The sequence below is a fragment of the Boleophthalmus pectinirostris genome, unplaced genomic scaffold (genome assembly GCF_026225935.1).
Source record: "Boleophthalmus pectinirostris isolate CB_2022bp ecotype Guang Dong unplaced genomic scaffold, ASM2622593v1 HiC_scaffold_7, whole genome shotgun sequence".
NCBI lineage: Eukaryota > Metazoa > Chordata > Actinopteri > Gobiiformes > Gobiidae > Boleophthalmus > Boleophthalmus pectinirostris.
Genome location: NW_026571473.1, coordinates 24186909 through 24212226, shown reverse-complemented (window position 1 = coordinate 24212226; position 25318 = coordinate 24186909). Strand labels below are relative to the sequence as shown.

General features: G+C 36.6%; 4 protein-coding genes across 4 annotated transcripts in view; 2 read left to right on the top strand and 2 right to left on the bottom strand.

Moving 5' to 3' along the window:
- The window catches only part of shroom2a (shroom family member 2a), a 30573-nt gene extending 24942 nt beyond the window's left edge, over positions 1-5631 (bottom strand). The window contains exons 1-2 of the mRNA XM_055164428.1: positions 5186-5631; positions 4107-4317 (exon numbers count right to left, since the gene is read on the bottom strand). Of these exons, the coding sequence (XP_055020403.1) occupies positions 4107-4313 (207 nt within the window). The 5' untranslated portion in view covers positions 4314-4317; positions 5186-5631. The remainder of the gene's footprint in view (positions 1-4106; positions 4318-5185) is intronic.
- Positions 5632-5783: 152 nt separating this feature from the next.
- On the top strand, positions 5784-9030 carry LOC110154780 (synapse-associated protein 1). Its single transcript, XM_020918820.2, has 9 exons — positions 5784-6080; positions 6163-6281; positions 6365-6431; positions 6497-6570; positions 6647-6786; positions 6948-7093; positions 7589-7644; positions 7765-7873; positions 8266-9030. The coding sequence occupies exons 1-9, from the start codon at positions 5903-5905 to the stop codon at positions 8385-8387; spliced, it is 1011 nt and encodes a 336-aa protein (XP_020774479.1). The 5' UTR covers positions 5784-5902; the 3' UTR covers positions 8388-9030.
- Positions 9031-9436: 406 nt separating this feature from the next.
- On the bottom strand, positions 9437-21221 carry LOC110154696 (adaptor related protein complex 1 subunit sigma 2). Its single transcript, XM_020918710.2, has 5 exons — positions 21147-21221; positions 19853-20031; positions 18103-18211; positions 17523-17660; positions 9437-10328 (listed from the first exon to the last, which is right to left on the bottom strand). Exons 2-5 carry the CDS (start codon positions 20029-20031, stop codon positions 10281-10283), a joined length of 474 nt encoding a protein of 157 aa, XP_020774369.1. The 5' UTR covers positions 21147-21221; the 3' UTR covers positions 9437-10280.
- Positions 21222-22012: 791 nt separating this feature from the next.
- LOC110154887 (retinoschisin) lies at positions 22013-24871 on the top strand. The gene is made up of 6 exons (XM_020918935.1): positions 22013-22058; positions 22349-22374; positions 22458-22644; positions 23232-23373; positions 23625-23820; positions 24716-24871. Exons 1-6 carry the CDS (start codon positions 22013-22015, stop codon positions 24869-24871), a joined length of 753 nt encoding a protein of 250 aa, XP_020774594.1.
- The last annotated feature ends 447 nt before the right edge of the window (positions 24872-25318 follow it).

Genomic DNA, 25318 nt, shown 5'->3' with positions numbered 1-25318 from the left:
GGGCTTTTGTTGTGACAGCTCGGTCCTGTGGTTTAGAGCAGATTTCAGACTTTTTAAGGAATAAATTGGATGTTGTTGCGTTAAATGGCAATAAAGTTTAAATCATTTATGTGTTGTTGCTTTTTAATCTGAAGTTAATAAAAAAAAAAAAATATATATATATATATATATATATATATATATATATATATATATATATATATATATATATATATATATATATATATATATATATATATATATATATAGATCAGTGCAAAGAACCCTAGGGCATAACTGTCAAACTGTAAGATTTCTTGCTGTTAGTTTAGTATGTTAAAAAGCAATGGGGCTTAGACATATAACCATGTTTAACCAAGAGTAGGTTATAATTGAGAAAAGATGTGTGTACCTGCAGGTTATCCATCATAGCATTGCATTGAGAACAAGTTTTCTTTCGTAGCCAAAAATATTTTTCTTCCATATAAACCGTTATTCTGGCAAAGGGACTTGTGCTGGAGGTGCATGCCCAGCTGTGTTGTGTAAAAGTGGATTATTTTAGTTTATTGAAACTAAGACGTTTAAATCCATGAAGACCTTGAATATAACCTGTGCTATGACAGGAATGTGCGGAATTTTAATTAGATCCAGGATATTTTTTAACCAATCCCCCTAAACCGCTCATCAAACCAAGGGGACATTTTATTATTGTTCATTTTAGCAATCTGTAAACATGCATTGTGACAACAGCATGGGTTCAACATTGTGTTGGCTCTACAAGACCGGCAAGAGTAATACAGGACAAAAAGGCATATGAGAACTCTACAAGATCAACTTAAAAAATAAAGAAAATACAATGAATTATTATTTATTTGTGTTTCAGTGTGCAGCTGGGTCAAATCCCTAACATAGCAGTAGCCTATGTCCACTGCTATACATTAGATCCTGGGCAAACAAAGGATGTATGTACAAACTGTCCACTGACCCAGTAAAGATACATGCCATTAGAACTACACATGTGGCTGTAGATGTGGCTGTAGGGCTTCTTCTGGAGTTACTTATATATAGTTACAGAAATATGCATCATACAAGAGTCAGGACAGGCTCTACAATGTAATAATGTAGTACAAGTGCTGTGGGTCGAGTCATCCAGCATCCAACATTTGATATACATTCAAAATCATTCTAAGTGTTGTTACAGTTATTTAAAAATCTGATTCTTTTTGTTTTACTTTAGCCATCCTTGCTAAATAAAGCTTTAGTAAAGATTGTGCATATTTGGGCAGGCAGACACATTGCCAAATCATCCAACTATCGCGGGTGTACATCATATATTTGATCCAAGCAGAGCAGCGTGAAGACATGCTCCAAGTGCCGTTATCATTTTCATTACATTTCTAGATGACAAATTACAGCTCTTTCTTGCATCTTTATCTAATAAGTCCAAATAACTCATCATATTATCAGTGGCTTCATTAAGTAGGATGCCCCAAAAGATCACAAATCACAAATTCAGACTTCACTGATCCTGTCGTGCCATTCCAACAGGCTTCAAGTTGTCAGGTAACTCTACATTTACAAAACTTTAACTTATCTTCAGAATTTCTGCAGTCCTTGATGCCAGATATACTGGACTAAAATAAACAAACATCAAAACTGAATTGGCACAAAAGAAGGACAAGAGAAGTATAAACATGTTCATAATCAAGGCTGAAAGGAGAAAACAAAGCCAGGAAAAAAAAATACAGGAGTAAACCAGGATTAAAACCAACAGGATCTGCACTAATATGATACAATAATATTTGGTCTAACAAGGTAAAAGAATAAGGTTTTCACTCAACATAAACAAACTATTAAAAAACAAGACAGCTCTGGCACAGTGCACACCAGATTGTGAGTCCAAGTGAATGTAAAAGGTGTGATTTCATAACATTTCACCACAGCCAGTGTGGCGGCAGATAATTCTCAGGCATGTTAAGTTAGCTTGACCAATATGTTAAGCCCAAACCATGACCAATTTGACTTATATGACTGACGCACTACGGGGGGTTGAGCAACTCTAAAATATTAACATATATCTGACTCATAAAGCCCAAAAGGTCAACAAGACAAGGTGGTGGAATCACTTTTGTTTGTGCTGCCAAATGACATAATATACAAAAAAAAGCTATTATTTATTGATTTAAAAGGAACTAAACAAGAGGCAAGGTCAAAGACTAATGCAAGGTCTTTAGCTTTAGTTATAACTGCTCATCTAAAACAAGTTTTCACATCACATCACAAAAACATTTTCAATTTAAGGATATATTTTTATATTTTAACCTGGATTTAGTTAAATTAAAGCAATTTTATTCAAAAAGAACACAAAGAATGTGTCCTCTGTCCCTGATCCTAGACACAAAGCATATTTTAGAAAGTATTTTCCACTGAACACTACAATTCTTGGAAAACTACAGTTATATATGACATTTTGAAGAATGATCAACTCACCATTTGATACATGGGGTCCACCTTGTTTGATGAGTAAGAAAACATTAACAGTATTAAGAGTCAATGCCCAACCATGGCACAGTAGTCTTCTTTGCTAGGAAATCCCGTAACTTAAATAAATTGCAGAAAATAGTAAAAATGTAAGCCTTTTGTCCTGTAACCAGAATTAGAGCATGTAGTAGAGAACTGCATCACCCGAAACTGTGTAGCATGTCCTAATACAAGTTTCACCCCTTCCTCAGCTGGACTTTGAACCCAGTAGGTCAACACACACAATTAACGGTTGAGAATCAAAAAGGCAAACAGTTCCCGACCAACAGGGGCTAGTGATTTCCCCACATCAGATTAACCAGCAGCAAGGTCCTTAGTAAATGATTATACAGGCCAGAAAGACGTGAGGTGACAGTGTGATTTTAGTGCTGATTGTGGCGATAGGAATGGCCTACATTAGGAAGTACAGCCAACTCCTAAACAAGGTCAATGTTGATCCAGTAGGAAAGGCCTAAAATTACACATTAAGAACTAAATACCGCTATAAGGAGAACATAGTTGGATAAGAATATACAGTGATTGGTGACAATTAATAAACAAACTTAATATATGAATAATTGAACTAAAGCAGTAACATGAGGTATATTTGGGTGGGCACTTGGTAAAACTTTTCCACCATGACCAACAACTAATAAATAATACAAATCTAGATAGTTCCTTAACAAATGACAATTAACACAATTACATATAACTTGTTTTGGACCACAGACAGCTGGAGGAAATAAACTAAAGCCCCAAGGTGAAACTAAATAAAGTTATTCCAAATGGCCAGTCTGCGAAGGGATGTATAAAACATTGCAGGGTTTTGTTTGAGCATTCACACCTTGTTAAAGAAATCCGTCAATAAATGCAATGACGCAAACTGGGAATTATTGTCTAAAAATATATTTTATAAGCATCATGCGAGTAGAATTGTAAAATGCTTAGGTTATGGCATATGGAAGCTGATTAATACTTTACGTGTAAACCAGGATATTCTGTTATTATGTTTTTATGACTGAATGCCTGCAAAACTATGTAATGACTACTACTAAATACCTTGCTTGATTACCATTGTTGCAAGGTAGTACTTTCCCTAAAGCTTTTCGTGGCTGGAATGAATATCTTTCGTATATCTGTATTGTATGCAAGTTCATCCACAAACAGGTAAAATATTAAGCTGCGTTATATAAACACAGTGAAGCCAAGAAGAATCAGTTTCGATTAATTTATCAAGTAAAAGTCAAACAATAACTGAGCTAAAGCTGAAAATTAATGGGTTGCAAACAAAGCAGAAGAAACTCTCATTTGATGATTCAGTTATGAGAGTTTTTTTTTTCGCCAACCTGAAAGTTGGCAGTTCAACCCTCACAACAAAACATATACTTTTGTGTTGTGTTCCAACTCAGATTACCTCCATAAAAGTGTACGTGTAAGCAAATTGATGAATGGTTCTTTGGTGTAAAGAGCTCTGAGTGTCCAGTGGAGGCAGAAAATCAACATAGATGTAAATATGAGTCATTTATAAAACAAACTGTACATGTTTACAGATCTGATCACTAACAAATACATATTCAGCTACTTCACTTGAGCCCAGCCCATGTTACCTTTGTTATGACCAGAGGTTCTCGGTGTTCCAGTCCTCCTCTCAGCGTAAATCCCCATGGTGCTCCTCCAGTTAGAAAAGCCTCCACAAGCCTGAAGCCTTCTCCATCTCTGCCTCGCACTTCCACATCCTCTGACCTGTGCATCACATGCCACACGGTCTCCGCTTCACCGAAATGCCCTTCACTTCTGTATCCCGCAGCATCCATGGCACTGCACAAGTATACAGTACAGATTCATTAGTTTAATGGGTTCTTTTAGTTTTAGACACAATTGTGTTCAATCATTGACAATAGAATGAGGTCTGCCAGATTGTTACATTTACCTAAAGCAAACTTGAAGACAAATTTATTCAATATTAAAATGAATGACATGCTGTATAAAGTTACTATCCTCAACTGTCAGCAGCCTGCTCTCTTATAGATTGGGTTAACTTGGCACCTTTACAATAAACAACATGCAAATGTAAACTGCATTACATAATCAAAAAGAACATTAGTGATACTAGTGACATCACCTAAAGTGGGAAAACATAACCAATTTCATTTGAGAAGATTTGACAGTTTTTGTTGAAAATGCAAGACTATGTTACCAAGTGAGCATGAGATTTAGCAGATTTGGTTATCACCAGTTTTGACAAGGGCAGTATTCTCAGTAATGATCGACGCGGACATTTTGAATACTTCATATGAAATATAAACTGGTTTTTAGTTTAGTTTAGAAACATGATGCTTTTGTTCGATGTTTACAGAGAGAATAACACACCCAAATACCGCATGAACTTCAACAGCTCAAACACCTGTTGTTATCGAAAAGGTGAATAAAACTTTTTATGACCCAGCCTTTGACAGAAGTAGCCGGAGAACTATTGGTGAGAACAATAGAAACCATCTTCTTCCCCGTGGATCAAGCCTTTAGACTGAGCTGAGTCAGGGAGAGCTGAATTAAATGTAGCTTATCCCGTAGTCCCTAAACAAACGCGCACTTTACAATGAGTTTGAACTGCCTTCTGAGACATGTGAAACTTCAGTGAAATCAATTAAAAAAAACCTCCTCAAAGTGGACTTAGAGTAGATCTTACCTGGGAATTGAACTGAAGAAGAAACCGGCGAACACGATCCTTTCATCGGACTGGCACGCAGAGCTATCTCCCTCCCGGGTTTAGGTTACGCACTCCTCATCTTTTTTAACCGATTCAGCTGTCAAAGAAACCAGCATTTAATAGTTCCCAACTTCTGTGACAGTCTTTGTACAGCCGCTGCTCCTGAAATCCCACAGATAATATGGTCCCCGCAGTTCCACTGGTAAATGCCTGATGATACAACCCGACAACGACACACCACAACCCTCAAGAGAGTTTAAATTGGCTAAGCTAGCCTAGCTCCATCCTTGGACAACAGGGATCAGTCCATTTACAAACAGCGCAAGTGTGCCATCTACTGTTAGCTTCAAACTAAAGTTACATGACACCCAACATGTGTCTGCGTTTCATCTCCGGAAGTATATCAAGTAATTACATGACGATAAATGATTCCCCCTTATCTAAACTTTCTAGATCGCGTTAAATTAAATAAAACATTATAGTTAGGACTTTTTTTTTTACGGCTAGTTATCTAAAAGCTAAATGCTAAAAGCGAGCGCGTTCTTCACCATGACAACCACCGAACGTACGGAAAAGCAGAAGGACCAAAGTGTATTATTTTGCGGAAGTGGGTTGTGTTGTGGCAAAACGTCACCAGTTTTTAGTTATTGTAGCTAACACTTCTTTTAAAAGTTATTTGACCGTGATTTATTGAGCATGTTTAATAAACTGGGAAGTTGGCTTGGTATACAAGAGCAAAATGGGCAAAATAATCAAGAAACAGAGAGTTCTAATGATGATAATGGCGACAACATTGAGGTAAACAACCTATCAGACAATCAACAGATGAGTGGTGACCAAGTCCAACTTTTACCAGAGGCCAAAGGTTTTAGCGGTGAGTAATGCATTAATAATGTACTTTTATGTAACATTCAAGTTTACATATTTTAAAGATCATCTCCATGGGTTTTCTGCAGGTTACATTTATAATATTGCTAGCAGTGCCAGCAAGAAATTATCAAAGTCTGTTGTGGGAACTGCACAATCTTTAAAGAAAAGTGTTGAGGATGGAAATATTAACAAAATTTTTGATAAAGTAAGTTATCTGCCCTATTTTTAAGTTTTAGAATCTGTTTACTTGTTACTCTAACTCAAATGCATAACCATATTTTCATTCAGACAATATTAGGTGACTTTCAGAAAGAACAAGAAAAGTTTGTTCAGGAGAAAAGAGCCAAGCAGTGCAGTAAGTACAAATATTTTCTGCTTATACCCTAAGAATTTTTTAAAGAATTATTTTAATTGCTTTAGCTGGTGCTGTCCCTCCCTGGGTTGGGTATAACGATGAGGACAGTGTACAGCAACAGATTTTGTCTCTCTCTATCGTACGTTTTGTATTTCATAATTCTTCGACAATTGTATATCTGTGTAATAACATTATAATTATTTTTTCATTGACAGGACCAGAGGAATTTTCTGAGGGACCCTCCTGCCGGGGTAAACTTTAATTTTGACTTTGAACAAGTGTATCCTGTTGCCATGGTGATGCTAGAGGAGGACGAGCTGCTCAGGAAAATGCGATTTCATCTCGTCCCCAAACAGTGAGCACAGAGTTATGTTTATTCTTCTTCTTGTGATTTTTTAGATTATGTCTAAACTACTGTCCCTTTGAAGAAATAACAGATGACATTTGAATACAATGGGGTGTAATTAATTTTGCTTATTAATCAAAGTCTGTGAACATAAACCATGTGTTCTTTAGATTAAAAGAAGAGGTTTTCTGGAGGAATTATTTCTACCGAGTCTCATTGATAAAACAGTCAGCTCAGCTCACAGTGCTGGCAACACAACGGGCTCCAGATAGGGAGAAGACTGGCAAAGATACCTCAGTGAATGAACAAGACCAAGGTAAGATATTCTACTGCAATAATGAAATACTTTTTTTTTTTTTTTAAATTCTTGTTGGATTTATATAAGTGCTTCTTTAACATTCTTCTGTACTGTCTCCAAAATTGCTTGTCTTCTATAAGGTATCAGGTTATAGTCAAGGATAGTAGAATTTAAGTGTTTAATTCAAATTTACAGCTACCCAAACACATATGTGACATGTAAAATAGAAATGAACAGTAAAACTAAAATGGTAATAAATTGTGTGCCCTCAAACCACCTCAGACCGAAAGGAAAATGAAACAACCAAGTGTGACCCTAGTGGGAATAAGCAAAAATACTAAGAAATTAATCATTATGAAAAATATGGTTGACTCCTCAATACTCAATACATAACATAATATGAACTTTTACCACTATTTTCAGACTAATGATTTATGCTTTCCGTGCCTTATAAGTTATGTACATTCTAAAAGCAAGCCTGTAAAACTGTCTTCTTCAACTACAATGTTCCAGATGCTGCCCAGAAAAAGCCTCCCTCTGCCGACTCTCCTGCAGCAGAGACAGCTGAGGTAAAGCACCTGTGGCTCTGATTTATCTGAACATAAACGACACACGTAAATGGAGAAGCCTGCGTTTTTATTATAAACACAACAGTTTGTTTTAACCCCTGTCTCCTCCCTGTTTTAAAGGAGGAGATCTGCGCCAGCTCTCCTGTCCCAGAGTTTGTGAGCGATGCTTTCCACTCATGCAACTTAAATGAGGACGACCTACGCAAAGAGATGCAACAGCTGGTACTCGGTAAGAAGGAAAACACATCCATTAGTTAAATTAAATTCATCTTGTTAAAAAAAGATCAGATTACACCAAAGGCATTGTTTTTGGTCTGCTTTGTATTAACTACTTTGGGAAAATAATCAAACCTGAATACAGTTACTTCTCGCAACAAAACATCGATAAATAAATGATGAAGTAAAGGGTCAAAAATCCAAATGGCTGATGCGTGTATGAGTGGAACACTGGCCTATATACTCATAAAAATGTCTGTAGTTGCCAGAACACACCACATACTGCATACATAGGACTCCATACAAAGTAAATGATGTAATGGACATGGGAGAGTGGTTGCTGTTATGCTTTGACACTTTCTTCCATTGTCTAACTAAATTTTGTGTGTGTGTGTGCTGTTAAAGCTGAGACTCCAGACTGGGAGATCGAGCTGCAGGAGGAGCTTCAGGATTTGGATGTTTTGGCTGAAAACCAGGATTACCACTGGGAACAAGAGATTGAGATGATGCTGAAAGAAGACAGTTAGGTCAAACTCAGGCTACACACGGTATTACTCACCAATGGACGGGGATGTAACTGTGCAATAATATGATATTATATTATAATATCATTATAATTGTGATATATATAATATATGTGACCCAATAACCAACATGTGTAACTACATGTCCAACTGGAGATGTTCAAAATGTTACAGAAATGTATTTTTAGAATCACAACTGGAGGCAAATATAAAGCAAATGTCTACCATCAAAATACCAAAGATATTTTAAACAACAATTCAATTTACACATGTAAACTACTGTATGGCAAGCTATGTAAGCAGCATTTTACCATTGTTACATTACTTCCAGTGCTTTATATCAGTGCAATACCTGTCCAGTACTTTTAATTACTGTTTTTATATCTCAAAGGTTCTGAGTCCAACTTTTATCATGAACATAATTGATGCCTTGTCGAACAATGCATGCAGGATTGTAAAGGTTTTCTAGTTTTTAGTGTTACTGTGAATTATGGCAATACAAGTGAACCTTTTTGAAACTGACTAGTATTTATGGATGTACTGCTACAAGTACAAGAGTTACTTCTTTTCTGTCGATTTGTTGAAACCATTTGTGCCTTACTGTCTGCTGCTCAGTCAAGAATAAAAATGATGTTGTTATGACAAACTGCATACTGGTCCTTTAGTTTGATCTGAAAAAAAGACAACACATGCTCAACACATGAAATGAAGAAGCAGCTTGGATGAGCTGTGAAACATATTCGATCAAAAACGTTTGTCCAGTTGACAGAATTGAATTTCTGCTTTGCTATGAATCCTATCTGGACGAATGAGGGATTACACTAACACGTGCTCATTATCTGAATAAGGGTGAAGGATTTTGAGTTACTAGTACTTTGTCTGCCTTTTTAATGACTCAGACAACATTGTTAATACCATTAATACCGAAGTATCTGGCTAAAAGTTACTACACTACAAAGATAAGAAAAAAAAGACTAGAAAAAAATTGAACATCTTTTTATTCACTATACCACTTGAGTCTATTTCCTGTGGATTCTTTCCTGTGTGGTCATTGCAATGTAGAATGAGGGGAAACCAGCTGCTGTGGCATCAAAGACTACTTTATTTTTATTGCTGAAGTCCACAAATAAATTTCTTCCTGTCTTTGTTCAAACTCGTAACAGAAAAGTTTACATAAAATTCCTGTGACGTGATTCATGGGGTGAAGTGTTCAATAATAGTCAGTAAACAAAACATTATAAAAACAAATCTGCTGTGATAAATGCAATAGAAATAAGCCAGTTGAATCAGTGTGAAATGTATTGTATGCTGCAAGTGTACAAATAACCTTATATTGGCACGTTTGTTTCCATTTTTTTCTTACCAACAGCATTGCGACACCTTTTTCTTAAATTCTTTCACATTCTCATACATTTTTGCCTTCCCATTTTATCTGTGTCTATAAATTCCTGTGTTGAACAAAATACAGTTCTATAGGGTTCAGATTTCTACTTGTAAACTGATAAATATGTGAATATAAGATACAGTATGCAGAATAAAGTCTTGGCCATTTCACAGTTGTTTTATTCCTAACACCATCATTCACATAAATACAATGACAAAATTAAAAATGAAATAAAATAACACAAATCTTTGGTACATTTGAATGTAACACTGGCCCAAGAAGAAATCCTGAAATAAGCCCACATTTTTTCAGATCTCACATGGCAACAATAACAACTTACTCATTAACTGCTAACTAATATGAAATGCTTAATGATGCTACACTGTAAGATATGTAGAAAACACAAGTGCAGAGGAAACAATGCCAGTCTTGTTTAGTGTGAGTTTGAAGTTCAGTGGCTTAGAGCTACATACAGCAGACTGTGGCCAATGTGGTAGATGTAAAAATGAAGTTTATGTGAGTCCAATCTCCTCCAGGACACTGCGTGGGGTCTCTGCTTCCTGTGAGCACAGAGGAGAGGAGAGAGAGGGATAACATAGCATCTGAAAAATGCAACATTATAAATAAAAGCATTCAAAGTTTAAAATATTAACAGTGGTTTCCCTTATCCTCTAATCGTGCCAAAAGGTCCTATATTACGCTAAATTCACTTGTTAGCTTTTTAACCAGCTTTTAACCGTGTTATAATGTTACCTCCTCAAAAACATACCTGGAGTTGTGTTTTGTTTCATTCACAGGTTTAATTAACCTTTATTATTTAGGCTGTCTACATCTCCAAAGCTCAAAATGCTCTGTTCCACATTGTGATGTCAGTGTCAGATGTGGTGGTATTTTATTATAATTTTTTTTGTTAGACCAAAATTTGCAGGGTTTGTGTGTTAAAACAAAGCACAACTCCAGGTATGTTTTTGATGAGGAAACAACATTATAACATATATTAGAAAATAGCGTAACATGGGCCCATAGTGCAGTGTGAGTGCAGGTTTTAATACATTTTAAAGTATTAAAATTATGTTAGTGTATCTGTGAAATGCATAATGCATAAACAAAATTTGGTGTTACAAGCTGTTTTTGTAGATGTTATTGAAAGTTTTGTCATATTGTCTTTTATAATTGACTATAAACACTGCTTCCATTGTGATCCCAAATTCTATTGTGTTGATGAGGTGAATGGGTGCAGCAGGCCTCACTGACCTGTAAAATGTTATCTATGAGGAATTTAGCAGGGAACTTTTCAAAACACAACAAAAAAGCGAATGGGACATGTAAATGCAAAACAACACTGACAGAATATTGTTTTATCATGCACAAATTAAAAACACATTTTAATTAGTATCATTTACATACTTAATTATATATTGATTGCACAACTTATTTTTTTCTGAATGGACAAAGTAGTGTTTTTTCATTTGTGGAAGCATGATGACACAAAGAGACAGTGATTCCCACATGTTTAGAAAAGACTATGGCAGCACTGAGGACCATTCACTAAATAATTCATATCAAATACAACATAAAAAATGTTAGAGCCTCAAATGAATGGTAACTCTTACTTCTCACCTTTTTGTATACTTTAAATGAATTTCCTTCAGGATAATAAAGTATTATCTATCTACTGGTACCTATCTATTTAGGATACAGGGGGAAGAAATTACATAGGGGCATCCAAAGTCTTCTCTATTAATGGGAAATACTGGAGAAACCAAGAGACAATGAAAATTACATGGACAATAAAGCAAGAAGAAAAGTACTTACTTTGGAGTCCTACATCAAAGTTCAGCAGAAAATAAAGAGACGTACCAGACAGTCACCCAGGGCACAAAGAAGACTACAACCACCATACTTATAAACACATTTTTTAAAAAAAACAAGGCATGCATGAGTTACATTTAAATTGATAAAACATTTATTTCATTATTGTATAGTAACGGACAGTCATCGTGGTCAGCTATTGCATTGTTTTAGTAGCACACAGAACAGAGTGCCTAGCTAAAGTGCATTTAATCTAGATGAGTAAACTTTAGTAATCTTTAATTTTGTAGGGTTTATTGGATTGCCCAATGTAGCACTTACCTTTTAGTTTAGGTATTACAAACAGTATTATAACTGGTCTGAGTACAGAGTAATAAACTTGGATGCCGATATAGTCTGAACATTGCTTCTCAAATAACTAAAAATGTTATGCTTGATGTACTGCAGGTTTGCTCTAAAAACAAAAATACTTCTTAAATTCACCCACTGCACCTACTATCAAGTCAAGAAAAACTAAAAAAATATGCTTACGTGTCTAAAAATTAAGATAATCAAATGAATCTGAACAAATTAATCCTCATAAACAACATAATTAGTTAAGCACAGAAAATGGCCGTGCTTGTATAACCTACATCCTATTTGACTATATTGGAAATGCCCAAACAGACAATAACAAATACAAATGTGTAACAAGGGGTCGAAGTTGAATCATGTTACATCCTCAGTGGTTTTGACCAAATCATGGTTGAATAATATATTTTTTTAAGATGTCACACGATGCAACCTCTGGTTTTACAGTGATGATAAACAATATAGAAAAGTGCAAAGGAACCACATTTAGTGACAAGCATTTACTGACAAGCGTCAACAACACTGCCACAATTCTTACTAGCCCTATGATTTATAAATGGGAGGGCATCAAACATAAAATGTATAAAGTTAAATAAAGTGCTTTTTATTAGCATTATGGTGTAAAATGGTATTCAGTATCAGAATATATAATAAGGGCTTGAATGAATAGTAAAAGTAAAATTTTCATCTGGTGACAGTGTTGTTTGAGATCTGCCATGCGCTGACCCTCCACCATGAACGTAGAAACAGAGGAAGCAGAAAGGAGCTCAGTCATGCAGGTGTGAAGCAGCAGCAGCACCAGCAGAGGGCGCCAGTCAGTACACAGGCACATTAAAGTATTCATGACGGGGCTGAGGAGAGAGATGCACACATCTTAGGAAACAGGAAAACATCATGTTATAAAACAGTGAGTGAGGTACTCTCTTTTCTCAGAATTTTGCCTCCTTAAAACTGTATTTGTAGTTTAAAAAAATTCAAAGGTGTGAGGAGACAAGTCCTGTGAATGAGATGTACCCTGTGTCCTTAGCAGAAGGACATGCAGTAAACAGAAAGAAAAGCTGAGGACAATTCACCATCAGTGGCATCACCTAGCTATGTCCACTCCAAAGTAAACTACACACATCAATGTTTGTCTAAACCCAATGATCTTTAAGATATATCTCTTAATAAAGCATGCATACATTATATTCGACAGACATTTTTTATTAATTAGAATAGCGTTAACAGTTTTCTCACCAAAAGGTTTCATTCACATATGTTTTGGTCTCCTTCTCCAGCACCACAAAACTAAGACACAGACTTTGGGATTCCAAAACATCCATTATTTTAAGAAATACTCAGGAACGACCAAGGTTAAGGTGTCCCTGAACCACTGAATCCCTGAAAACTGCATAATAAAGAACCATAGTAATGAAGGACGTTAGAACAATAACTGAACGTATTATTGACAAAATGTTTAGAAAGGTAATATACGAATCAGTGATCAAATAAAAACATTCTGATCAGTCTGTCTGTCTGGACTGAACTGTAACATGTTTGTGATTTCTGAGATTTGTTCTTTAATAGTGTGGAGTCTGTGGACATAGCCTTTTTTGGTTGGACTAAGGATACACGAGCAATGGGGCTGTTACTAGTTTAGGCACAAACAAAACAACAGATTAAACCCATATGGTACAGACAGAACTACTGCGGACACACTGAGACAGACAGGGCTCTCATCACTGGAGGGACTGCTACAACAAACAACAGTACTGCATTGTTACTGCGTCTACACTCTACTCTAAAGAGAGGACGACCTACTTCCACAGACACACATTCACCTGAGCTCAGAGCCTAACTCTGGAACAGCCCAGACGCCTCAGAGGCCAGACCAGGGACCATCACACCTGCAGGAGACACTGCATCAGCACCTCTCGCTTGTCAAGTATAAAGCTTTTTAACAGAGCTTTAGAAACTTCCACAACAACTACCAAATAGCTATTGCTTCCCAGTGGCTGAGCGTGTTATGTGAATGCTTCAGATGATGCCAGATCCAAGTCTACAGGGGTGCAAAGGGTGTAATCCAACCTCATTAAAAGTTTCACCCTGTTTTGGGGCAGGTTATATAAGGGATAAATGTAAGAGTATTGTGCAAATCTTTGAAACTTTAATCAGTCAGTTTGTTCTGGACCTCCCTAAATTATGCCTACATTTGAGACAGAATAGTAGACATTTAGTATGCTTACTAAATAGTAGTAGGCATAAAATGTTTTAGTTTTGAATGCACAAAAATGTAATATAATGCAAAAAAACCCACACACAATTCTCTCAGCCCTTTAACAGCAGAAATGATGTTTGGGACATGTTTGAATCCATGTCTGGGTGCTAAAAATGGATACAGTGATACAGACATAACTACAGGAGAGCACTACAGGACTATTATTATTGAGGAGAGTGAGGGGTAGGGAGGATGAGGGGGGTTTGACCTGACACTGCCCCAGTAACAAAGGCCCCTTTATGAGGACGTCTGTTGGACATTTATCTGTGAGGAGGAAGTCTTCAGAGGCATCATTACAGCGAAAGACGAGCACTGGCCAGCTCCTGAGAAATGTTTCATTAAAGCCTTATTAAAATAACTCCCATAATCCCTGGTGGTATTTCTCCTATATAATCACTGCACTGAGCTAGATCACTAAAACTCCGTAAAGCCACAATCAAAACAGAATAACTTCCTTGACAAAAAAGGCCAGTACTGCACAATATAGCCTATTGGTTATGGGTTGCTTTTAATATCATTACTAAAGTTTACATGCTATGTCTAATGCTAAGTTTATATGCTACGTCCTGTTTTTATTTTGGTTTACAACTGGTTCAGGAAATGGTTTTATTCATGTGTTATTGTAGTTATTCAGTTATTATAGAGGATTTTTCATGGCATATGTATCATAGCTATTCAGCAAGTTTTTTTTAGCACAGTGATACTCAAAATGGTCAGTACAGAACTGGATCGATAAAAACATACAGGCTCAATCAAAGTACTATTAGGCCAAATGACATTATCATTTGTAAATGAAGGAGGATGCACACTGATCTGCCATAACATTATGACCACCAGCTAAATGTACAGCTTCTTACAAAACTAGCAATGTATTTCCTTCAGACATAGTCAAACTATATTAATATATAAAGATATTAGCTTGGACAGCTCAAAACACTACAAAATCTTACTTGAAAGTAGCATTTCTATATTTCTATACCATTTTACAGCCAGTATTAGCTTCCTCAGGATCAGAACGTTCAAATAAATGCTGATCACCTGCTACGCATCTAAGAAAAATCTTCCTTCAACATTAACTGAATATAAAATCTTTGTAAATCACCCTGGTCAGTGGTCACTATAATGTCATACCAGATCTGTGAGTGGTTCTTTTCATAGGGCCATGTTTTGGTATGACCCTGAAGCAGACACTACATGCAGTCTTAAAACCACAGCACACGTGTTAACTCCATGCGTCTGAGCCAGTGCACCAGGCCGGACGTTACCAAAATCTGGAGCCTCTATAAGATCTCGTCACTCTGCAAACTGCCCCAGTCTTCACTCTAAAATACAGAGGGCTTCATCAGGGGCCTGTCCAGTGTCCATGGGGTTGACTGGACCATAAGCAGTAAAATTTGAAGAGCTGAAGAAACCTTATTTTAGTTTTGTAAAATAACTGCACTCGAGTAGATGCTCTCTGCAAAATAAAGTTTAAAAAAGTATTACATTTAAACTTTACAACAGCCACTATTGTTAAAACGACTATTGCACTTTTTCATCCAGGATCTTTAACATTCAAACGAAAACATGAACTGCTAAATGAATACAATTATCCAATATATTTCTAACAGTTAGTCATTTTCTTCCAGAACAGGTTATTTTGATGTTTGAAGAGACAATCAAGACATAAATTATTGCAGCCTTTGCAAATTGACAATCGCACCCTTTCAAATTGGCATTTTGATTTTCCTAAGATTAATTGCGCAACCCAAGTTAAAACCATTACTTTACTTGCTGCTGCTACTACTACAGAAGATATATATATATATATATATATATATATATATATGGCTTTTGAAAAGTTCTGTTTTAAGCGCTTCTCATAAGACTGCATGAGGGCTCCACTCTCTGCCTCGTAATTGAATGAGCCACTGTACTCTTGTCCTTGGGGATTTCAGACTTGGCTCGGTCCAGACTCTCTTTCTGAGCCAGCTTAATCCAATCTGAGTTTACCATTAAACGACTGCAACTTTGATTAATCCTGTATTTTACCTGAGGATGACAGGAACATCACAAACAGCCTTTTTAATCTCGACTCCACTGCTCTTTTTAGTAAACACGCTCATGTTTTTCCCTTTATGTAAATGTGTTCAGACTGACTACCCAGAACTCATTATCTGTGGCCTTTTGCTTCGGAGTTGAACAAACAATGCACCAAAACCAACTGCCTGGAGACACTAACAACAAGGTACAGGACAAAGGCCTATTCAAATGCACATTCATCTTGTAACTGAAATGAAGGGAACTAGTTGCATTTTCCTTTTTTACATGCAGTTAAGTTGACAGAAAACTATAGGTCATCAGACTGCAGAAGTGAGTGAAAATGGCACTTCTGCAGCAAAAAGCAGGTCTGAAAAGCATCAGTTCAGCAGTGTCAATATTTTTTAATACATTTTGTATTTTCCAGGTTTGCCTTTCATTATCAAGCAAACCACTGATGAAAATGTCCTTAAACTGTGAAATATGTGCTAATTAATTAGTTACTGAGGGTGTAGCTCACTCTCCTGTTAATTTATTTTTTTTCTTTTGTTTGTTCAAAGGAGATGAGTTATAAGAGCCAATGGTTAGTCATTACAATGCGCAGAGACACACTCAGCAGCAGGATTATCCACTTGACTGTGTAGTTGATTAGTAAGAGTGTGATGCAGGGTTTCTACTGGGCTCCATCTAATAGATTATACTACATTACGGGAAACAGGGTTAGAACCACTAACTGTACCTGCAAAAAGGCGCATCTGAAAGTCTATATTCTGAAATTAATCAAGAATCAAAGACACAAACACATCAGCAGAAGAAATAAATCAACCAAAATGAATGGAAGATAATAGGAGGATGAAAATCACATCAGAAATCTAATTGCATGTAAATAAATAAATAGTGATCATGGAGATTGTGGGTCCACAGGAACCATTCTCCAGACAGTGCGATGGAGCTCAGACAGAGGTCATGTTCTCCTTCAGGCTCATAACATATCCAGTTAAGTTCAAATTCATTTATAGTAACTTTCCTGATTGCAAAGAATTTGAGTCTTTAAAATGACAGTACAGACTTTTTTATTATAGAATTAAAAAACAATCAAGACTATTGTTACAGTGTTATTTGCTCATTTTGTTGAGGCTACAGATCAAACAAAAGAAAAGCATGCTATTTATTCAGCTAAAATAACTGGGAACTGTATCTCTGTTTTAACAGTTTTGTCTTGAATTGATATTTCTTGAGCATAATTAAGCGTGTGTGCAAATACACTTGGTAGGGAATGTAGGCATTTAGTAACAGATTCAGGTCAGAGTCTTACCTCCTGTAGTAGGTCGGCCTGTTCTATGGCCTTTAACACGTTTTTCTTTGACGTCTCCTGGGCCTCTCCACCAAGAAGAAACTCGTCTAGAATGAAGTATGCCTTCTCAAAGTTGAATATAATGTCCAGCTCACAAACCTATTAAATAAAATTAGGTAGACTATAGTACACATGAAGAAGTACTTTCAACAGGCCTACTTTGTTGATGTCAGTACAAAGTACTTTACTGCTAAAAGGTGGTATTAGTAGCCTTAGTAGTAGAATTGCGTAGTTTCAGTGGATTAGCAATAACTATGCTAGAACTGGTATCAGAATAATAATTTGTAGTAATATGCTTTTGCCAAGAGTGGATTTGGTGATAGTCATACAATTAGAGGAAGCTGCAGTAAGTAGTAGTACTAGTAGTACTAGTAGTAGAATGGTGGCCAGAGGACCAATTTAGAATGTATAAAAGGTGTTGCCCACTTTCACCTCTATTTGAAAGTCCTGATGCGGATCCAACTGCAGTCTGATTTTCCAGGGGAGCACTTCCTCCTTCTGTGGTACTGTCCACACATTACAAACAGACTAAAAGACTCACACTGCCAAAGTATTTGTCCAGCAGCTCCACGTATCTGTGAATGATCTCCAGAGTGATCAGCTCGTTGTCTTGGCCCTCGATGGCACAGCAGAAGTACAGACTGGCATATCTGAAAACAAAAAAACAAAAAACAAAAATGTTGAAGTTATTACTCACCATAACATAACAAAAAAAAACATTTATTTATCTTAAAAGGAGCTCAGGGGACTCTAGAAGCTCCTGAAGCTTCTGAAGATGTTAGAACTTAGTCGTTATTTATTGTATCAGGAAGTGGATTTTAGCACAGAAACACCAACAATATGCAGGCGGTGTTTGTGCTAAAATTAAGGGTAGGCCTCCTGCTTGTCTCCATGGAGATGATATTGCTGGAATAGGCTGAAATATTCCACAAAATGGCATTAAATGTATCGAGCTATATGGAGACAAGCAGATGACAGCATCAGGGATGTTTTCTACGATAATTCATACCTGTACAACACTGTAATTAAGAAAAACAAGAAGAGAAAATTTAAATTCCATACAGTGGAACATTCCAAGCAAAGCAGATCCTTTATCATCAAAGTTAAAGTTACATATTGCACCTTTAAATTTAGTAGTAGATTTCAAACTGTAACACATATGTTTCTTCTGGTGGTATGCAATGGATTATTTAATGCAATTTATTTAAGTCAATTAGGTTCCATTATAGTTAGCAGCCTATATTTGCTTCAGTAAGTAAAGGCTTGTCTGTTTACACAAAGTGTAGTTTTAATTTACTCAAGGTTAGCACGTTGTAGTCCACTGGTTCAGTCCGGTGTTACTGAAAAGTCTTGAGAACTCTGTGTATGTGTAATGTATTTGAAGCATACTTCTACCACTTGACATCATGTTCACAGGGCATTATTTTGTTGTAAAGGTGGAGTGTGTGTGGGAAGAGCATTCATTTAACAGGCCAAAGCCGGATGTATGCAGGGAGCTTTTTATGAGTATAGCTACATTTCGCCCACAGCTCTTAATCCCTGCTAATCCCAGAGGCGCTCTTTAAGCATGTGATGATGGGCTAATAAAGGACTAGGCCGGTTGATCCCTTACACCAGCAGGATGTGTGGTTACAATGTTGATTACAAAAGACAAATAAAATCATGTTTAATCAGCAAATTGCTATTACGGACTTGAAAACTTTGGACTACACTGTTAACATGAACTTCAATCACATAAAAAATAAAAAGAAATGGTAACAGTAGATTAATACTGTATAATAGTCATACTCAGATGTCAGGAAAGTAAGAAAGTAATCAGGAAGTAATGTGCTAATGTGGTTACAACCTTTTATGGCAAATCCTTAATGGGCAGGAAGAGAGAATTCCCCTTCAAGAGCCATTATGAGGACTACTGGCAAATGCACTTAACCATAAACCCAACCCACGGTGATAAGTTTATAAGTGTATAATACAAACAAAAAATAATATTTTGTTAAAACATAACTGTGAACTTTGCTCACATCTTTTAATTAGTGTTCATTTATTAAGATGGCAGTTAATACATTCACACTGAAACAGGATTATGAGGCTTTCTTCATGTTTTGGGAAGAGTGATTTCATAATACAGCCTTTTTTAATATTCCCATCCCATTCATCACACTTCCTTTCACGCAGAGAAGAGTGATCAGACTTACTTTTACTCTACTGCGTAACTTATTACAATTAGGTGATTTTGTAATAATTTTAAGCAATAATTGTCAAGTTTTGATTTCGGACTATTTAGTTCTCACCTTTTATATACAATCTTAAGATCTCTCCACTCTAAGAAGCTGCACATTTTGGGTTTTCGGGCCAGCACGGTTTGCACCAGCTCTCGGGTGATCTTCTTCTTCTCTTTATCCGACAATGGCACGTACCATTTCTGAAGCCGGAGCTTGCCTTGCCGACTGAACAGGAGCATGAACTGCATCTAAAATGAGGAGACAAAACACAGACGTGAGACAATGAAACGAGAAGAAGGAGTGGGTGGTGAGAGGCAAGCGACAAGACACAAAAAACACTAACAAAGCACTCATGTTATTATTACTTTAGTTTAAAGGTGGGGCTCAAGGATACAATGAAAATACTGCATCACATTTTTTCAAGTATTGGGATTAGATTTGCAATTTATTCTCATAATCATGCCCAGAAAGAAGACCGAAGTACATATGCAAAATTAAGCAAAAATAATGATATCACATTTTTAGAACTTTTTATCTGCTGATTCACACTTCAATGGGTGGTTATATCCCCTTGTCACTCACTCCAATGTGCACCATTATTTGTATTAATGCATCTGTTTCTGTATGGAAATTATTTGTATTTCACTACAAAAATACAAGACTACTTTGTCTCTTCTTACTGCATTTCCTCTTGATTTTGGAATGAATATTATTTATTTATTATATGTATTTATTTTCTGTAAATATACCTATCCAGTTAAAGATTAAAATCTCTTGGGCAACTCAACCCAATAAATAAGAAGTTACATAGAGTAAGTATTAAACTCTGTAATTTCTTTAAAACTTTGCTGTGTTTTAGCATTTAGTAAAAGCTCCATAATTTGGGCTCAATAAAACAATATGTACATGAACAATATATTTATCCTGCTAATGCATTATGGGAAAAAATAACACTAACTTTGGAAGAGCCCTTCGTATGTGTGACTATAGACTGTATACACATTTCCATATGTTGACATGTAAAGCTGCCATACAGAAGTTCTAATGGCAAGTTTGCAACCTGTAATAACACGTCTTACAACAACTTAGAAATAGCAATTAGTTTACCACGATCGATCTTCAACAATACATTACAAACGTGGGATTTTTACATTTGACGTGTTTTTTGAGTCCCAGACAGGAGTAGACCACCTCTCGCCGGAGCGTGACAGATCCACAGCCCAAGGAGTACCGCTATCAGTTATTCCGAGGTTAGCATTTAGCTCGTCTAGCCCTTATGTATTTCGTGATTTTGTCTCGAAAATAAAGAATAATACACCTGCTTTAAATGTGAAATGACCTCCCGTATAAACGAACCGCTTACCTTAAATAAACACTGTAAGCTCCACTCAGAAGAACTAAACCACCCAGCGCTTTACAGAAACCCCGGACAGGTACCGCGGCGCTGATTGGTCAAAAAAAAAAAACACACTCTCCAGATTGGCTAGAATACTTTTTATGACCCGCCCACCTCAAGGCTTTTACTTGATCTAAAGAATGTTATAGGCTACACACAATGTCAATCATAATATATTGAGCCGATTGGTCCCGCCCACGTAACAAGCAGCAGAATTGATCAAACATACTTTGGAATAATAGTACTATAATAATAATAGCAACAATCGAATCTGATCTTTCTGTTCAGAAAGTATGTATTAATGTTCTTATATATGTTTTAAATTTAATTATAATAAGCCTATTGTAAACTATTATTTAGGCACTGAGTTTATATGAATCTTCCTAATTAACTTGCAAGCTATAGAAAAGTAAGACATAACAATTCTTGCATTGCTTATAATTATTATAATGTAGTATGCTGTACCATGAGTAGGCTATTTGAGGTTGTTTTCTTTTGGTGACTTTGTGTTTAGGAGAAGAGTCTCCTAAACATAATGTTTACTTTAAGCATTATGCCTTTATATACAAATATCAATTTGTTTTTGCATTGCCTATTAATATAAACATGTAGTCACAACTGTTTATGGATGAGTGATGTTACAGTTCACACTGGAAGCCAAAGCTCTGATCAGGCTGAGCAGAGGAGTCTCTCTCTCTCTCTCTTTTTCCCGTAGGAGCAGGACGAGTGTGTGGGGCCAATAAACGGTTTTAGATAAGGCCGTGATGGGACCATGGATTAGTGTAATCCCATCCTCGCTTTCGTATCACACACACTGTATCCATTTGAACAAAATGGAGCTACCTTTTCGAGCTGCTGTGCTCTTCCTTCTACTTCAGGGTAAGTCCCAGACCCAATATGAGCTGCAACAGAGATTCTCAAACTGTGGTACAGGTACTGTTGAAGGTACATAGACTTTCAGGTAGTGCTCTGATTTTCCTTTTCATTCAAATTCAAGTTCGATTAGAGTAGATCATTACTTAGTGATGTCCTGATTTAGTCCTGTAAAAATTTAGTCCTGCCTTGAATAGGAATGGTGAAGCATCCTAGATTAGCCTAAATTCAATACATATCTCTAATAATTGTTTTAAATTGCTCTCTAACTTGATGCACCTGAAAATGTGTTCCAGTCATGGTTGCTGTTCATTCACAAGAGGTAGGATACTTTTATCAATCACATTTAAATTAGTAATGTCAAACCCCAGATAGTTTAATTGCCTGCATATGCTGTATGATCAGGAGGATGTGCAGGCGGAGGGGTTGCAGGAGGAGGATCAGATGTTGTTGGAGTCATGGACCAGTGACATGAGAGCGTGTACCTGTGATTGTGAATCAACCCAGCCCACACCAAGCCTTGTCCCACCCACACCAAGCCCTGTCTCATCCATCACAGCCTCCCAGAACTCCCTCTTCAGCTGTATGCCAGGTCAGAAGCATTAATGGTAAAAAAAAAATAGAGGTATTGATGAGCAGTGTGCTGATATTAGATATTTGACATCAACCTGCATCCAGGAGATTGAAATGAACCATGTTGGCTGAAATCACTTACACCTAACGTTCATTAATATTTTTCCACATTATAAACAAATCAAAATGAATGGAAAAAGTTTAATAGTTTATTTAATAAATATAATACATACAAAGACTTTAGCATGAGTTTTCAAGCCTATTTTAAAGTATCGGACACCCAGTGTTCCAGACCACACTCTCAAATTATCACCCAGTGTGATAAAGCTTTTCTCTAAAATCTGTTAATTTGTGGTGGTTTAAATAGCTTGGTATGCTGTGACACTGTGAGGAAATCAGATTACCTGTGCAAGATTAGGAGTCTCAAAATAGGACTTCCTTCCCTGATAACTGGCCTGGTCACAGTAAAATATATTTTTTATATTTCCACAAAATGACTCTTAAACTGTAACAATTTAATGATGTAAAAAATTCTACCCCCTAACCAAATATGTTACCATTAAGGAGCTACCACCATATTCTTTTCTATAAATTCTGTTCTCACAGAGTGCCCGTACCACCGACCTCTGGGTTTTGAATCTGGGTTTGTGATCTCAGACCAGATCAGCTGTTCCAGCCAGGACCAGTACTTGGGCTGGTACACCTCATGGCTCCCAAACAAGGCCCGCCTCAACAGCCAGGGCTTTGGGTAAACCACTGCACACACCAAAACACTGTTAATAGCTAATTCTTTGGTTGGTACAATGCACAACTGTGAATAACTGAAGTTATTTAGTTTAGGTAATGACAGATTAGCTCTTTACTTATTTACTTATCAGCTATATAAAAATTGCCATAACTTGCTATAAGACCATATCACGACATGTATTTGTTAATTTGTTCTTTTAAAAAATCAGGCTAATTTTCCTCTTGTTGAAAGTTTAAATTTCTCTCTGTCAGATGTGCGTGGCTTTCTAAGTTCAATGATCAGTTCCAGTGGATTCAGATTGACCTGAAGGAGGTGTCAGTCGTGTCTGGGATCCTCACTCAGGGCCGCTGTGATGCAGACGAATGGATCACCAAATACAGCCTCCAGTACCGTACCGTGGACAACCTCAACTGGGTCTACTACAAAGACCAGACTGGCAACAACAGGGTGGGAGCAGTGGACATAAACAGAGATACTGATATATAGATGGAGTGCAGGTCATTCATTTAAAGTGAAACATATAGGGAGAAGACGTTTTAAGTTTTCTGCAGATTGGTCCAGTAATTACAGAGGTTTTAGTAGTAAAAAACATAACACATTTGCGATATGTAATGCAAACTTGCCTTTCCAAATTAATAATTAGCTCTATTCTGAACATGGAGTATGGTAGCTTGCTTGTAGACCAGACGCACCCGATTTCACACTTCACTTAATAATAGTTATGTATCTCTTGTAATACAAATATGCTCAAACATGCACAAACACACAAGACTGTACTGTAGTTTTCAGGCTTTCGTATACTGTGGTTGTGCAGGGAGATTCAGAGCTCAGCGGCATGTCCAGACTTGTTTTTACACTTGTCCACTGAAGGAAAAAGTATTTGTGTATGTGTGAAAATGCCCTGGACAACCACTCAAACATTTTACTGGCTTCTATCACTGGTTTCTTTCAATCAGATGAAAATTTAAACTAGCAAATCTTGTTTTCACTAGTGTACATCTGTTCTGAGAAAGCTGATCATGCATTTTTAGAAAGAAGACATAGCAACTCATTCTGACTGTATGATCAATCACAATGTTATGTAGTTGACCCACCAGGAGTCCTCAAATATGAATATATTTCTTTCTAAGATTTTTTTTGTCCTGGTGTTGGTTTTGGCAGTCTCAAGAGGACAAAAATCCTTGTAATTCAAATGTCAAATAACACCACACTTATTTGTTTATTCCAAAATAAAAAATAAAAATTGTATGAATATCCACAGTGACATCTGTAATTACTTAATTGTAAAATAGAGATTGTTGTTGAGCTCCATACCTCTGTAACCCTGCTCCTTTCCTCCCAGGTGTTTTATGGGAACTCAGACAGGACGTCCACAGTTCAGAACCTTCTGAGACCTCCTATTGTCGCCCGGTACGTCCGGCTCCTGCCCCTGGGCTGGCACACCCGTATCGCCTTGAGGATGGAGCTGCTTATGTGTTTGAACAAGTGCATGCTCTGAGCCACACAGCTGCTAAATGTGAAGGAAGATGGACACTGCAAAACAAACTGTGCAGCACAGTGATTTGGGAAGATTCTTTAATCTAACTCTAACCTTAAACTGGAAAGTAAAGATCAAAGCTGAAAGTTACTCAACATCTGTAACCAATTAAAACTAGTAATGAAACATTCAGTAGGTTTGATCCCATGATCAAATGATAGGGGAATTATACATTATACATGCATACATATGTACATATACTGTACATTATTACATACATTCATTATATTAAAATAAGGCCAGAAAAAAGTAGTGCAATAAGGACTGATAATACCACTTAGTATTATGATGACTGCGACTTCCTACACTTACGGCTTATACTCTATATCTTCAGGTTGGATGATGGATACAATTGACAAAAATGCTAGTAATAATAATAATAGTAGTAATAATATTCACTTTCCATTT

Coding starts and splice junctions, on each gene's coding strand:
- LOC110154887 (XM_020918935.1), top strand. CDS start 22,013: ATGGAGCTACCTTTTCGAGCTGCTGTGCTCTTCCTTCTACTTCAGG. Junction 23,374..23,624: donor CTCAACAGCCAGGGCTTTGG/GTAAACCACTGC, acceptor TCTCTCTGTCAG/ATGTGCGTGGCTTTCTAAGT. Junction 23,821..24,715: donor ACCAGACTGGCAACAACAGG/GTGGGAGCAGTG, acceptor CTTTCCTCCCAG/GTGTTTTATGGGAACTCAGA.
- LOC110154780 (XM_020918820.2), top strand. CDS start 5,903: ATGTTTAATAAACTGGGAAGTTGGCTTGGTATACAAGAGCAAAATGGG. Junction 6,081..6,162: donor AGAGGCCAAAGGTTTTAGCG/GTGAGTAATGCA, acceptor GGTTTTCTGCAG/GTTACATTTATAATATTGCT. Junction 7,645..7,764: donor CTGCAGCAGAGACAGCTGAG/GTAAAGCACCTG, acceptor CCTGTTTTAAAG/GAGGAGATCTGCGCCAGCTC.
- LOC110154696 (XM_020918710.2), bottom strand. CDS start 20,031: ATGCAGTTCATGCTCCTGTTCAGTCGGCAAGGCAAGCTCCGGCTTCAG. Junction 18,212..19,852: donor CTTAAGATTGTATATAAAAG/GTGAGAACTAAA, acceptor TTTTGTTTTCAG/ATATGCCAGTCTGTACTTCT. Junction 17,661..18,102: donor TGGACAAATACTTTGGCAGT/GTGAGTCTTTTA, acceptor TTTATTTAATAG/GTTTGTGAGCTGGACATTAT.